The sequence below is a fragment of the Bidens hawaiensis genome, unplaced genomic scaffold, assembly GCF_021521415.1.
Source record: "Bidens hawaiensis isolate Kalapana, Puna unplaced genomic scaffold, B.hawaiensis_p1.1 tig00014923_1, whole genome shotgun sequence".
NCBI classification, from domain to species: Eukaryota; Viridiplantae; Streptophyta; class Magnoliopsida; order Asterales; family Asteraceae; genus Bidens; species Bidens hawaiensis.
Window position 1 is genome coordinate 253,464 of NW_027492326.1, and position 15,087 is coordinate 268,550.

At 36.5% G+C, this 15,087-nt stretch overlaps 1 protein-coding gene across 1 annotated transcript; it reads right to left on the reverse strand.

The window, feature by feature from the left end:
- Positions 1–9,947: 9,947 nt before the first annotated feature.
- On the reverse strand, positions 9,948–14,370 carry LOC143548180 (uncharacterized). Its single transcript, XM_077039419.1, has 2 exons — positions 13,800–14,370; positions 9,948–11,307 (listed from the first exon to the last, which is right to left on the reverse strand). The coding sequence occupies exons 1-2, from the start codon at positions 14,368–14,370 to the stop codon at positions 10,724–10,726; spliced, it is 1,155 nt and encodes a 384-aa protein (XP_076895534.1). The 3' UTR covers positions 9,948–10,723.
- Between the last annotated feature and the right edge of the window lie 717 nt (positions 14,371–15,087).

Here is a 15,087-nt window from a genome sequence, read left to right on the forward strand (position 1 = left end):
ACATCGAGATCGGTGATGAACTTCTTCATCCAAGCAGCATCTGATGCATCTATATATTCGGATTCGGAGGTAGAATCCACCACTACACTCTGCTTGGAACTCTTCCAATAAATAGCTCCTCCATTGAGAGTGAAAACGAAACCCGACTGTGAGCGAGAATCATCTCGGTCAGTCTGGAAGCTAGCATCAGTGTAGCACCTTACAGTGAGCTCCTCTTCCACTCTCCCAAACACCAAGAACATGTCTTTGGTGCTATTCAATTACCTTAGAATGTTCTTCACAACAGTCCAATGGGCAATGCCAGGACTCTGTTGAAAACGACTGGTCATGCTCAAGGCATACGAGACTTCAGGTTTAGTACACAACATAACGTACATGATGGAGCCAACCGCAGAAGCATATGGAATTGCTTGCATGCGTTTAGATTCAATGTCCGTTGCCGGAGATTGCGATTTGCTCAACACGGTTCCTTTAGTCATTGGAACAGCTACTTTCTTGGAGTTTTCCATTGAGAAGCGTGCCATTACTTTGTCTATGTAAGTACTTTGACTTAGCCCTAGAATCCGCTTAGATCTATCTCTATAGATCTTTATTCCCAGAATATATGCGGCTTCTCCAAGATCTTTCATTGCAAAACAAGATTCCAACCAGTGCTTAACTTCTTTAAGCATAGGAATGTTGTTTCCAATGATCAGTATATCATCCACATACAAGATGAGGAATGATATAGTGCTCCCACTAGCCTTTCTGTAAACACAAGGCTGATCTTCATTTTTGACAAAACCGTGAAGATTCCAGCTTCGAGATGCTTGCTTAAGTCCATAAATGGACTTGTTCAATTTGCAAACCCTATTAGGATATTTTGGATCGACAAAACCTTCAGGCTGAACCATATAGACATCTTCAGAAAGATGTCCATTAAGAAAAACGGTTTTAACATCCATTTGCCATATCTCATAGTCATAGTATGTAGCAATGGCAAACAATATTCTAATTGACTTAGTCATAGCAACGGGCGAAAAGGTTTCATCATAGTCAACACCTTGAGTTTGAGTAAAACCTTTCGCGACTAGCCATGCCTTATAGGTTTTCACATTTCCATGTATGTCGGTTTTTCTCTTGAAAATCCATTTGCTCCCTACTGCCCGACTATCGGGGGTAGCTCAACCAATTTCCAAACTTGGTTATCATGCATGGATTGTATCTCGGCGTTCATGGCATCTTGCCATTTCTTGGATTCCGGATCCAAGATAGCAGATTTGTAGTTAGTAGGCTCGTCGCCTGACTCGGCTACTAATAAAACTTCGGGACCATCTAGATGCCATAAGTATCTAGAATTTGGTACGGGAGTCCTACTACTTCTGCGAATGCTCGTGTTCACGTCTGATGTATCAGCAACAACAACTTGTTGATCAGACGCTCCAACTTCCTCAGCGGTTGTTTGTGGTTCTCGAATTTCTTTAAGATCGACAATGTTATGTCCAGTTCCTCGATTGATAAATTTCTTCTCGAGAAAGTGGCCTTTCCTCTTGATAGAAATCGTATTTGTATCAGGATGAAAGAAGTAATAACCGCTTTTGTTATAGTATCCGACGAAAACAACTTTTACGCCGCGAGGATCAAGTTTGTCATCAGACTCACTTGTGATATAAGCATCACATCCCCATACTCTAAGATAAGACAATTTGGGCTTCTTTCCCTTATGCCATATCTCATATGGAGTTTTGTCTATCTTCTTAGTTAGAGCTAGATTGACAATGCGGGCGGCGGTCATAAGGGCGTAACCCCAAAAGGAGTGAGGCAAGTTAGTTCTACACATCATCGATCGAACCATGTTTAGCAAAGTTCGTTTTCTCCTCTCGCTCACGCCATTAAGTTGGGGTGTGCCAGGTGGAGTGAGCTGTGAAACAATTCCACGCTCTTTTAGATGAGTGATGAACTCTGAGCTGAGCTACTCTCCACCTCGATCTGATCGAAGCATTTTAATGGCTTTACCAAGTTGTTTTTCCACTTCGTTTTGAAACTCTTTGAACCTTTCAAAAGTTTCGTGCTTGTGTTTCATAAGATACACATAAGCGTATCGACTATAATCGTCGATAAAAGAAACGAAGTATCTTTCATGGTTTCTAGTCATGGTTCTGAAAGGTCCACATACATCAGTATGTATGAGTTCTAACAGATCACTTGCTATTCATTTTTATGAGTGAATGAGTCTTTGGCGAGTTTGCCAGCTAAGCAAGATTCACAATCATCAAAAGAGTCTGGTCCTGTGGATTCAAGAATCCCTTCGGATTGGAGTCTTTTAACTCTTGCCTTGCTTATGTGGCCAAGTCGGCAATGCCATAGAAAAGTATCATTGATGCTAGTCTTGATACGTTTTGAAAGATGATATACGTTATTGTCAGTTTGAACATCAATCTCATAAATACCATTTCGAGGTTTAGCCTCAAAGTAAAAGATATCATTTAAGTAAGCAGAAATATCCATGCCATTAAGAACATACTTAAATCCTTGTTCAAACAACAACGAAATTGAAATGATGTTTCTTGTTAAGCCATGAGCATACAAACAATTATTCAAAGGAAAAACTAGGCCAGATGGACAAGTAAAATGAAATACTCCAGTTGCCAGAACTACTACTCTCTTCCCATCTCCAATGATGAGTTCCATGATGCCTTTATTCAGTTTCCTCCACTTCTCAGGCTCCTGCAAGACATTAACGATGTGGTAACCACATCCGGTATCAAATACCCATGTGTTGCTAGAGATAGTGAAAAGTTCAATAACGTATATGGAAATACCTCGAGAAGAGCCTTCACCATTGGCTCTCTTCTTCTTGATCTCAGCTAGGTATTCGGGGCAGTTACGCATCCAGTGCCCCATCTGGTTGCATTTGTAGCACTGGCGCTCCTCAAAGGGCGGCGACGGTGGCTTTGCAACTTTCTTGTTAGTGTTGGTGGCAACCTTGGCAGCAACAATAACTTTCTTCTTGCCTTTTCCCTTAAAACCCCGATTATTTGGTTTTGGCTTCTTGACACCAGCAGATCGAATCATCAGAACTTGGTTGGTCCTTGAAGGAATGTTCATCTCAGCCGTTTTGAGCATGTTATGAAGCTCCGGCACTGTCTTCACCCAGGCATTCATGTTGAAATTCATTACGAACTGGTCGTAAAAGCTGGGGAGAGAGTTGAGGATGAAATCAGCTGCCATCTCATCGGGCAGGGGATAATCAAGTTTCTTAAGCTGATCGATGTGCCCCTTCATCTTTAGGACATGCGCACTGACGGGAGACCCCTCTGCCATCTTGCAACTGATGAGTTGTTTCATGGTGTCGAAACGTTCTTGGCGGGCTTGTTTCTGGAACATGCCCTTGAGTTGCTCAAGCATCTCATAGGCACCCAAGTCTTCCAAACCTTTAGCAAGCTCAGAAGTCATGGTGGCTAGTATAATGCAGGAGACATCAGCCGAGTCATCCTTATGCTTTTCAAGAACTTTTTGAGCAACGACTGCGTTGTTTTCAGGCTCGGTTGGAACAGGTCCATCGAGAACATACAGGCGCTTTTCCATGGAGAGAACAAGTATCAATTTGCGGTGCCATTCGATTAAGTTGGTACCGTTCAGTTTATCCTTCTCAAGGATAGTCTTAAGGGCGTAGGGTGAGTTTTCGTTTGACGACATCTGATTAATTAAGCAAAAGTAAATTTAATTAGTATTTTCGACGTTGTAGTCCCATTATTAATGACCCAATAACATTAATGAAATGGGAGCATGAGAATCCGACTTCCAGTTATTAAAGGCAGCTGTAGCACACAAAATTAATAAGTGGTTAGGCAGATTGACAACGATTGCCAATTGTGAATAGAGCACAACTCTCGGTTATGAGGCCTATAGAGACAACGATTGTCTATATAGATACGTTTAGCCTCATCCTTGCCCACTTTAAGTCTCCAGACAGCTTTGGCATGTAACAGGAGAGTAAAGTAATAGTTGTCCTAGTACAGTGACGTGTGAAAGGGCCGGATGTGTCAACGAAACGCTTTCACCTTGATGAGATAGGCTAGAAAACAAGTGCGGTGTTGTAGCTCCAAACACTTGAAATTTCGCAGTATGCCTCAAGTGTGACTTGTAGTAGGATTGGCATAAACTATTGGTTTTAAATTGGGATTAATTTTAAAATTACCAAATAGAGTAAAAGTCAAATTTTACTGTATTTCTACGAATTGATGAACCCTTTCATCTCTCAGGACACTTAGTTTTAAATAACCTATTAAAAACTAAGTTTGTCGCGATATGACTAACCAATTTTAAGTTAATAGAAATCTATTAAGTTATTAGTTTTGGAAATCAAAACGCTTTTAATTTGCAAAACATAATTGGTTAATAAAATGTTTATTTTCAAATTTATTTGATATTAGGTCGGTGATATTATAATCTTATTATAAACAATCCAAGCAACCACAATAGCAAATAATAATATGTAAATCCTTATGGCCAAAAGGTGATCGGTCTCCCTAGAGCCAATTAGGGAGACCGATCGGGTCAAGGGGTTCACAACACAAAACAACCACAAGGATGGACTTCTTCGTGCATCCCGTCATCTTGCCCGAACTCCCACTAACTCCAAGAAATCCTTGAGCTTGTCCTTAGTTATCTTCGCGTCTTCTTAATTACAAATTTATAAACTAACAATAATTTCCCCTATTACAAATTTGAACCATCTTTATGGCCAAAAGAAAACCGAAAATTAAATAATAACCGTTTACAACTTTTGAACCATCCATATGGCCAAAAACAAGCTCAACAACCAAACAAACATAGGTCGGGGCCGGATTTACATATTCAAAATAATAAATTTCGGGTCGTTTTTACTTGGTCAAATAAAATAAACAAAACTTTGACTAAATCTAAAATCACCCAAAAATAAATCTAGATCAAAACTTTAAACGATTTAAAGTTTATGATGTAGATCCGGTTTAAGCGAACCGGATCGACTCGTACGTTGTAACCGCGGCTCTGATACCACTGTTGGGTTTCAACGGTGGTTCGGAACGAAAACGGTCAAATAATTTAAACCCGTTTTAGTTAATAATTTCGTTTAAATAGATATTAATCAATATTAATGATTTAATATACAAACATATAAACAAGCTATAAAAACGCAGCGGAATATAAACGATTTACACGAACCAAAAAACCGAAACCCAAAACCCGGATCCGATTACAACGTTAAACGAGTACGATTAAACATAAATAAACAACCATAGATTAGTTCGTCGATATACCTCGGTTATCGAAATCGGGAAGACACCGAAGGCTAACGAAAGAGCTAGAAGTGACACAATCCAAGATCAACAACGAATCCGGCGAGATTTGCGGGCAAAGGTGGATGACGGCGGTCGGCGGTGAATTCCGACGACGGCGGCAGCGGCTTGAGATGACGGCAGAAAGCGATGGACAGCAGTAGCACCAAAGTAGAGCAGCAACAGTGCAAGAACCAGCAACAAGCTCAACCGGAGACAGGTTCGCCGAAAAAACGAGCTTGCCGGAAAAGAACCCGGTCACCGGAAAAACGCGGCTCAAAGTTTTGAACGACGCCGGGGCTTTATTGAGGTGCGGTGGTGTTTGCAGTGACTGAAGAACAACTTGGTATGGCTATGTTTGGTGTATGTTGGCCGGAAAAGACCCGCCGGAAAACCGAGCTGCCGGAAAACGGCGCCGGAAAACGGTGCCGGAATTGCAGCTGGGGTTTAGTGTGGTGGTTTACGGTTTTTCTTGTGTAAAATATTTGGTTAGATATTATGTATATATAGTATACTATATATAGAAAATACTTTAGGGCTTAATCAATTAATCTATTGGGCTTAAAGCCCAATTGCAAGTTCAAAGCCTAATCCATTGTCCGGTCCATCTATTTGATTGTGTCGAGCCCAATTAACATTTAAGTGGGTTAATATATCGTTACCCCCGGTGTAACTCATACCGGGTCACATTCGGGTCGGTCGCGTTGACTTGACCCGAACCGACCATTAAATCCAACAGTGAGCACTACATATGCTCTAAATAACCTATGTTCGAAAAATTCACAAGGCACAAAGTGAATATGATGAAAGTAGAAAGATTAATGAAAATCAAGGTGTCTTATTATTTTATCCCTGATAGAAAAGTTTCTTATTTTTTAAACAAATTATCAAAAATAGAACATATATAACTATCCAAAGTATCGATAATAACAATAACAATAGGTAATATAAGAATAAGAAGTCGATGAATCAACATAAAACTTACTTGTAGGATAATATGATCCACCCTTTCGTAATATGGTTCAATTCAAAAGCAATTTGTGCTGATAACGTGTAATAAAACAACAATTAATCTATTAGCAACCAACATTCATAGTAGATAAACATAAGAACATAATATAGAGAGAGATAATTTAGAATGATGGATGGGAGAAGTCCTTTCATTAAGTACGTTATATCAAATACAAGAAGCCTCTATTTAGGCCATTCGTAATGGGCGAAATCTAGGGGCGATAAGGGCCGATTTAGGGGGGGGGGGCACCGCCTCCGGGGCGATTTTGGGGCGAAATGTGGCGGGGGCGGGAGGATTTTGTCGCCGGAAGGAAGAAAGGAAATATTATTATTATATTACTATTTGTAGCCCCTACACCTTTACACCCCAAAAACAAATTCCCACCCTCGCTGACTGGGCGCCACGTCCCATGTAACAACAATCCAAGGTCGCATGGACGGAAACTAAGCTCCCACTCACGACCCATGTAACAAACTGATGATAAAGAAATCATTCAAATTGGTAGTTTCGGTTCATTTTCTTTTAAACATCTCCAACAACTTATTTTTTGAATAATTGAGTATAACTTATGTTGGTACTTTATGAAAGTCAAAGGTACATGCTTATGTTTCAATTCAACTATTAGGTTTAACATAGAAGTATGTATTTATTAATAGTATAACTACATACATATCAGCCTAAACTTGGAAAAGTTCGTATTGCAAATGTAGACGAAGTCATAATGGATTTTTTAGCTTTTAAAACTTATTTTTGGCATAGTTATTTTAAGTTAAAGCGTTAAACTATATTTGTTATTGTTGATTATATGTTATATAGAGACAAAAAAATCACTTTGACAAGATATACTTCATTTATATAATGAAGAACTTATGAAATCTAATGAAAGGTATAAGAAGTTAAGTTTTCACTTATCAAGACTTGGCTGTTTTTTATTTTCCTAATTCAAGTCCAAAAATAATTTACAAATTGCATGTAATGCATTATTGTCAATACATCATGACCAGAATATATACTCACTCACTCATTCACTCAATGATAAAAAAAATTGATGTATTAGAAACATATTAAAATTGTATGGTTTTATTGTAACATTCTCATAGTTGTGATTACATTATAGGCATCAGATTATTCGTTTTATGATGTACCGTATCATATTTAGAATTAAATGATTTACTCATTGTATTAGATGTTATAATTTGTCTTTAAAGGGTGTTGAATACATAATTAAAAGACAATTGATGCCTATTATCAATTTCATGATTATATATAAAACATTGTTCTTTACAACCCATTATAAACTTATAAACTTACTATTGAAGGTTGAAAGACAAATGAGCATCACTTGATCATAATTACTTCTTAATTGAGAGTGTTTGATGAGAATATCATTTCTAAAAAAAGGTTTAATGATGCAATTTCCATTTATTAAATCTTATTTATGCTCATGAAGTAGCATTATTGTTAAATGAGTGAAAAAAAAAAGTGGTTTAAAATAACCACAAGATGAATGTTGTGTGGGCCTAATATATTCCTGAAGAGAATGTGAATATAAATATAATCAGTGTAAAGGTCACGATTATGTACATAAATAAAGAAATTGTAATGATACAACCATGAAAATTTGGCTAATAATCCATTCCTTGATGTGAATGTGATGTTATGATCGTGTAAAGTTTGTGATCATGGTAATTAAAAATTGTTATGATGCTCATGTTAATAATGAGATCAACTATGTTAATAATGTGATATTTATACAATGATTGTTATAAAGGTCACAAACATGGTAAATGAGAAAATTGTTTTGACCCTCATGTTGATAATGGGATCAACAATATTAATATTAAAATCGACCACAAGAGGAGATGAACGTTCGAGAATAAAATACGGGATCTTTTGTCGTGTATTAAACAAGCACGAGTAAAACTAAAGCATATGCGATCATAAGCCAAAAAATTTATGGATCATGATTGTTTAATATATTGGGTTGACCGGTTTGACCATTCCGAGTCATTGATGATGTGAATTTAATGGAGAACCCGAAGATTCTTCATGATAATTAAACATACAATGTTGGTTCTCAAGAGAAAGTTAATTATTAACCAACTAAGTTGGGTGTAAATATCTAATATACTATGAAAATTATAAAAGGATATGTATATCCCGACATGATACCATTTAGTGTTTTTAATTCGATGCATCGTCTAAATGGTTATCAAATTCGCAACCTGAAGTTTGCGTGACTTATGACTTAGCTAATAGCAAGCAAATTATTCTAGATTATTTTGATAAATGCGGTGATCTTAATTCCCATGTTACTAATGATTATTGGAATAAGGATTCAAAAAAAAAACCCAAAAATTAAAATTAGGTGTAAAACATACATGCGAGATTAAAGTTGGTGAAACATATTGTAGATGCCGGATGAAGCAGTAAAGGAATTCATCTATCTATACAAATACAAATAAAAGAAACTGAAGGTGGTAGATGCTTAAGAGAAAACTGATAAATGATTGCAAAGTATTGATTGCCATTGAAGTTCGGCAAGCAAACGCCCTCGGACCTAAATTGAGGAAACTAATAATTGATTGCACATAGTTATTATTGAACGTCGACAATCAATGGTTACCAGAGCAATAAAGTATTGGGATAAGGTCGACGGGGGAGTGAAGATACAATAGTTATTACGGCGTCTCATATGGGATATGAAAGGTTGACTTTATGCATTATCTATATCTATATTACTTATAAAACATATAAGATGGACAAAATGGTAATTAAGCCACATTCAAGGGGAGACACCGTTAAATTTAATATGGTTTACCTCCGGCGACTAAAGGCGACGTTTCCGGCTTACTACTGATATAAACTAAAGCCAGCGATTGCTTATATGTTATCACACTCCACAATTGTTTAATTAGGGCAAGGTAATTTCTTTACATTGATTGTTATTTAGTAACATGGTTTTTATTATCATATAATATGTTAATTGTTGATTATTAATTCCCAAAAAGATTGAGACAAAGTGTTGGTGGAACAACTCAATGATTGATATTGAATCAAATGTGTATTTTGGAAGGTGATTATATATATTTTTTTCATCAATTAAAAAGGCAAGAATTGGTTCATTCTTTATCCCGCTGATCGATTTCATCCACTTTGACCTCGACTCAGCTATCGCAGGTACTTCAATTTTAACGTATTTGGTTAATTTTTATTGATTTGTTGTTGGTATTATCAATTTTGTTGAATCCACATGTGATTTGACATGATTCCGTAGATTAAACTGTTAGTTATATGCTATGAGGTTAGACTGGTTAGCTCAGATTAAACATTGCACTGTGGTTTAGTTTTTCCTAAATGATTAGATCATTGGAAATTGTGATATGATTGTGTCTTTTAGTCTCAGTTTTAGTTTAAACATGTTTTTTCATATGAGTTTGATTGTTTTTTGCCTTGTGGTGTACTTTTTAGGTTTTAATAACTGGAGTTTAAGCTTTGGAAATGGTGCGCTTTTACTAAGCGTGGGTAGGGTAGCACTTATTCACTTAATGAGCATAATTTGGAAACAATGTGGTGTGTCTCGGTCCCAATACGAGTCAAGGCGCCTGTTGAAGGAGAGTTAGCATCTCAGCAGATGTAGCTGCTGTGGAAACTAAGAATGTTGATGTTTGGCAGAATTTGAAAATTTCTTAAAGGTACTTTCTCTGTTTCATTATATTTATAATTGTGGTCCAAGTGTATATTTAGCATGGGTAAATTTAATGTAACTGTTCATTTTGTACACGAATGTTGTGCACATGATTGAAATGTTTTATATTTATTTCTTTTTTCATTGTTTAGGTGTCATGAGCATCTCTTCGGGGGCGGATACAGATGCTGCTATAAAGGTTGATCGAATACTATCTGGGTGATGATATGTTATGTTTCAAATTGTGTCATTTACCTAACAGCTTGCCTTGGGATTATTGACGTCGTTCGTGACACATTTAAAGGATGTAGTGGAACGACTTGTGTTGCCATTTCATTCTATAAAGCTTGAAACGTATAAATTTGGACTTGTGGTTCACAAAAGGGGACACTAGAGAGGTATATTCCCTATAATAATTCAGTTATTTCTAATTACTTAGTGGTTTCATATGTTTTTTGTAATTATTAACATATATCGTTAATAACCAGGTTTGTGTGGTCCTATCTCCCGTGATATTCCATCACTGCTTGCTGAAAAACATATGATCGAGGAAGATATAGGAACGGAGAGCAAACAACCGATAGGCTACATGTCATGTAATCACTTCTGCGTGTGCGATTTTTATATAATTTATTCACGTTAATAAGTTTACCATCATACTTTTTATAATCTGAAATCTTGTAACCAATTATGGTTTTATGTAGGTTGGGAGGTAGGTTAGCTTCATTGACATCTATAATAAGCAAGATGTTCTTGTGCAAACTCAATGCTTACAAAATCTGTTGCTGATTCACGCGACTCTTGCCATTTTGCACTTATTTCCGTCACCACAAGTCTCGTAAGAAACAGCAATGCCACTAAAGCGGCAGCCATAAGCATGGTGAAAATTGCACTCCAGCTTTGGGTCGAAATGTAACCAGTAAGCAACGGCCCGATTGCAGCACCAATGGACCCGGTTCCATCAATGATTGCAGTCACAGTTGCAAGCGCCCGTGAGTTTCCTTTAAGTGAACTGTGGGTCCCGAGGTCGACTGAAACCGCAGTGGTTATGAGTGCGTAGGGCGCGTTGACAAACACACCGGTTACTAACATGAGCATGATGTTTATGGTCATGGACATGTGTCTATAGTTTCGGTAGACGTATAGGGCTGGGATAGCACAATACATGAAGCTTGCAGCGGTAATGGCTAGAGCGTTTACCCGGCCGGAAATGTGACCGGCTAGGATTCCTCCCACTACACCGCCTACGTCAAAAAGTATAGATAGATTACCGGCTGCCACGTCAGATAAGTATTCTCCATCTATGGCTGCAAAAATATCATACATCCATAGTAAAGTTCAAATGAAAACATGTGGGGGGCATGTTCATGTTCGTTCGTTTAAATTCGACTAGACAAATGAATGGGTTCAAATAATTTATTATTTTTGCTTGACAAGTCCCTGACCTCGGAAGGTGAAATACTATATTATGATGTACCAAGGCCAGACCTCGACTATAATTTGGATTTTTGAGTTAATGTTCATGAATTACTCATGTGTGCTATCAATATGGTGTGGTTAGTTTTTTTTTATTTGCAGGCATGAATATATGGATAACGAGTCCCTGTTTTTCTTACTCACCAATATAACAGAAAGGGACACATCATAACAGTTAGCGGTGCACTATGCGAAAATATAACTCAATGTAATATTATATATAACTTTGAATGAAAAAAGAATTTTGAGAATGTGTTAATGATTCTTTTTTTGTTAACTGCAGATAGGATATTGTGCAAAAAGGGTTGAATGTTAGCTATCTGAACATGATGAAGGTTAAAAAACACTTTTCAGGAGCTTGCTACACATGATAACTGTATGTTTTTATTTTTTATTTATTTACATATTTTTTATAAATTCTTTTGTAGTAGAAATTAGAGTGATTGCGGTGTGAGCGGTTTTCTAACTTAGTTTTGTAGCTGTGTGTAAATACGAAATTGGTTTGACTATCAAAATCATATTTGTATTGCAACTTGCAAGTATTTGTTAGTGTTTGTTTGAGACATCAATCATATTATAATTTAGCAGTGACAATGACGCCAAGTGTCGTCACACTTGTCTGTGAGTTAAGAAACCACTTAACATGTTTTAAGAAGCTTGGTCCAAGTTTATATGATGTTCTGTACAATAACAACCACCGTTTGTTTCCCATTGATCTTGTTCACGAGTTTGGCAGACTTCGTAACCTTTATTAGTATCATTTTTCATTTATCTATTTGTTTTGTTATATACAACGATTGTAGATTTTAATGGCTAATTCCATTTTTTTAGTGATTAGTGATGGACAAAAACAGTTGGAAGTTAAATTTGGCATGCTACTACATATTGTATGACATGATTTCAGGGTTCTTGTTGTGTTCGGGCCTTCGGGGGATCTAACGGTCAACCTTGGAACGCCACCCTCCGCAGTTGCACAACCAAATAGATACAAAATTGGCGATGCTTTCTATATTAGTTAATATAATAATATATTCATTTCCTTCCATAATTATTAGGCATCATCTGTAAACTATTAGCATTTATGTTGTTTTGGAACTTGGAAAATATAAGAATGGTTTTCGGAAAGAAGAAACTGAGTGAATAGTTTGTAAATTTTTTCCTTTTTAATTTTTTTAATACTTAGTTTAATCATTTGTATAATTGTGTTCTTTTAAAATTAACGGGTTCCTTAGGTTTTTATATTTTCTTTAGCGTGGCCATCTAATTTTGTCCTAACAAAGTCCTTAGCACTTTAAAATTTAAGCCTCTAGGATCGTCCATCTCTGCCAAGACCACCATTCTAGGCAGATTCCGGCATTGGATTAGTAAATTCGGTTAGACTGTACCCGGGTTAGGTTTTAGAAACTTATAACCATAACAATGCTCAATTTTGTTAATTTACTTTTTTTTTTGCTAAGGTTATATAATTTTTGTATTTTTTGTGTATAGTAAAATATCACAAATATAATTTTTGCTATACTAAAACGCTGTTACCACCACAAAGCCGATCACCACTTGACGGAATGCCCGTTGTGTTCCCGCCGCAACACGCGAGCACTTATGCTAGTAATGTAATATAGATATCTATGCATGCGAAACGATACAGAATAGAATAATTGTGTGGTTAAAAGAAACTTAAAAGAAAATATTTTTATTATCTCACATGTTTGAAGACTTAATAAAATCACAATCTTTTAGTTCTAGTTCTTGTAACGTATAGCAAATGTAACTAAAACGGAGCGAATGTGTGTCAACTTACAGTCACAATGCTCCGAAATCACCAACGTCGTCATTTTAAAATTGTAATTTTTTATATAGGAAATATACCTAAAATAGCCATTTTGATATTCCTTTTTTCCATTTTTGGCCATCATATCATTAAAATTCCCAAATAGCCACTCAAGAACCGTCGTCCGATGGTTTTATTATTAGTCACTGACAGTATTCGTTGACCTGTAAAATTTTGTAACACGTCAACCTATTAATGGATCGGATGAACTTAACATATTTGTTTTATCAATATGTTTTTTTATTAACTACATGAACTGCGTGTGAACACTTAAAATATTATTATTGTTTAATTTAAATAGTATCAATATCATAACGAAGTTAACTCATAACAATTAAACGTATGTTAAAACACCATCATAACGAGATGGGTAAAAAAATTGCTAAATATGAGAAAAGAAATGTAAAAAATCCATCCATGCAATAATAACCTAAAATCATGGCCATGCACGTAGAAAAGAAAACCAGTAGCAATGTTTTGTACCACCTCATCTACCACAACCACCGCCACCACAACCACAACCACCAAAACTACAACCACAACAGTCTACACAACCATCGCCACAATCACAATCACAATCACAGCAACTATTACTATCACCATCACTGTCACTGTCACTGTCACTGTCACTGTCACCACGACATAAACTAAAACAACCCCGTTCACCACGCTTGCCACCACCTTTGCTATCGCCATGCCCACCACCAGAACAACCTCCACCTCCACCGCAACAGCCACAACTATCATCTCTAAACTCCCCACGCTCTGCCACCTTTATCCCAAACTTATAGGAAAAACTGAGCTCTCCATTCGGTTCACCATACCGCTCTGTCACAGGATAACTCATATTTTGTGACGTCTTCCCTTTTGTTATAAGCTCTTTGATGGACACACTAACTTCTCCCAAATTCATATCGCTTCTCGTGGCCTTGATCTTTGCTACAAGCGTCAGATTGGCGTCTTCATTAAGAGTGAACATCATGGGGGTTTTGAAATCTACTTGAACCTTTGAGCCTGTGCCATCGATGGACGCAACCGCGTAGAAATTATTTTGTTTGTATTTCATGATTGAAATCTTGATAATTTGAGGAAAGAAATGAAAACATGTATATGGTAATTTATAATGAGTCTTAGAGAATACATTTTTAAAAATATCATTGATGGTGTATAATATGTCATAGGCATGAAAGTATTAATTTGATGGTGTATAATTAATATGTCATAGGCATGACAATAATAATTTGGGCAAACATATAGGAGAGTGAGGGCTAGGGTTTTGTATTTCATGATTGAAATCTTGATGAGTTAAGGAAAGAAATGAAAACATGTATATGGTAATTTATAATGAGTCTTGTAATTTATAAATGTCATTGATGGTGTATAATATGTTATAATGTCATAGGCATGACAATATTAATTTGATGGTGTATAATATGTCATAGGCATGACAATATTAATTTGGGTTAACATTTCAAGTTTTCAACCTGGGTGGTTTTCAACTTTGGATATAAGTTTTTGTGCTATTTTGGGTTAAATGCTATTTATGACGGTTTAAAACGGTCAAAGTAAAAAAAAAGTAAGCCAATAAATGGAATAACGGGTCATACTGGGCTCATAAAAGTAGGCCCTACCTGAAACCGACATAAACCAACCCGATAAATATTAGAAAGTCTGAGACTGATGTTGAACCTCATGGAGATGGTTGATTAAAAGGGTTGAATTGGATTTATAATTGTGGATGAAACAAACAATCCTCATACATATTTTCTTAGGTTTAGTTACC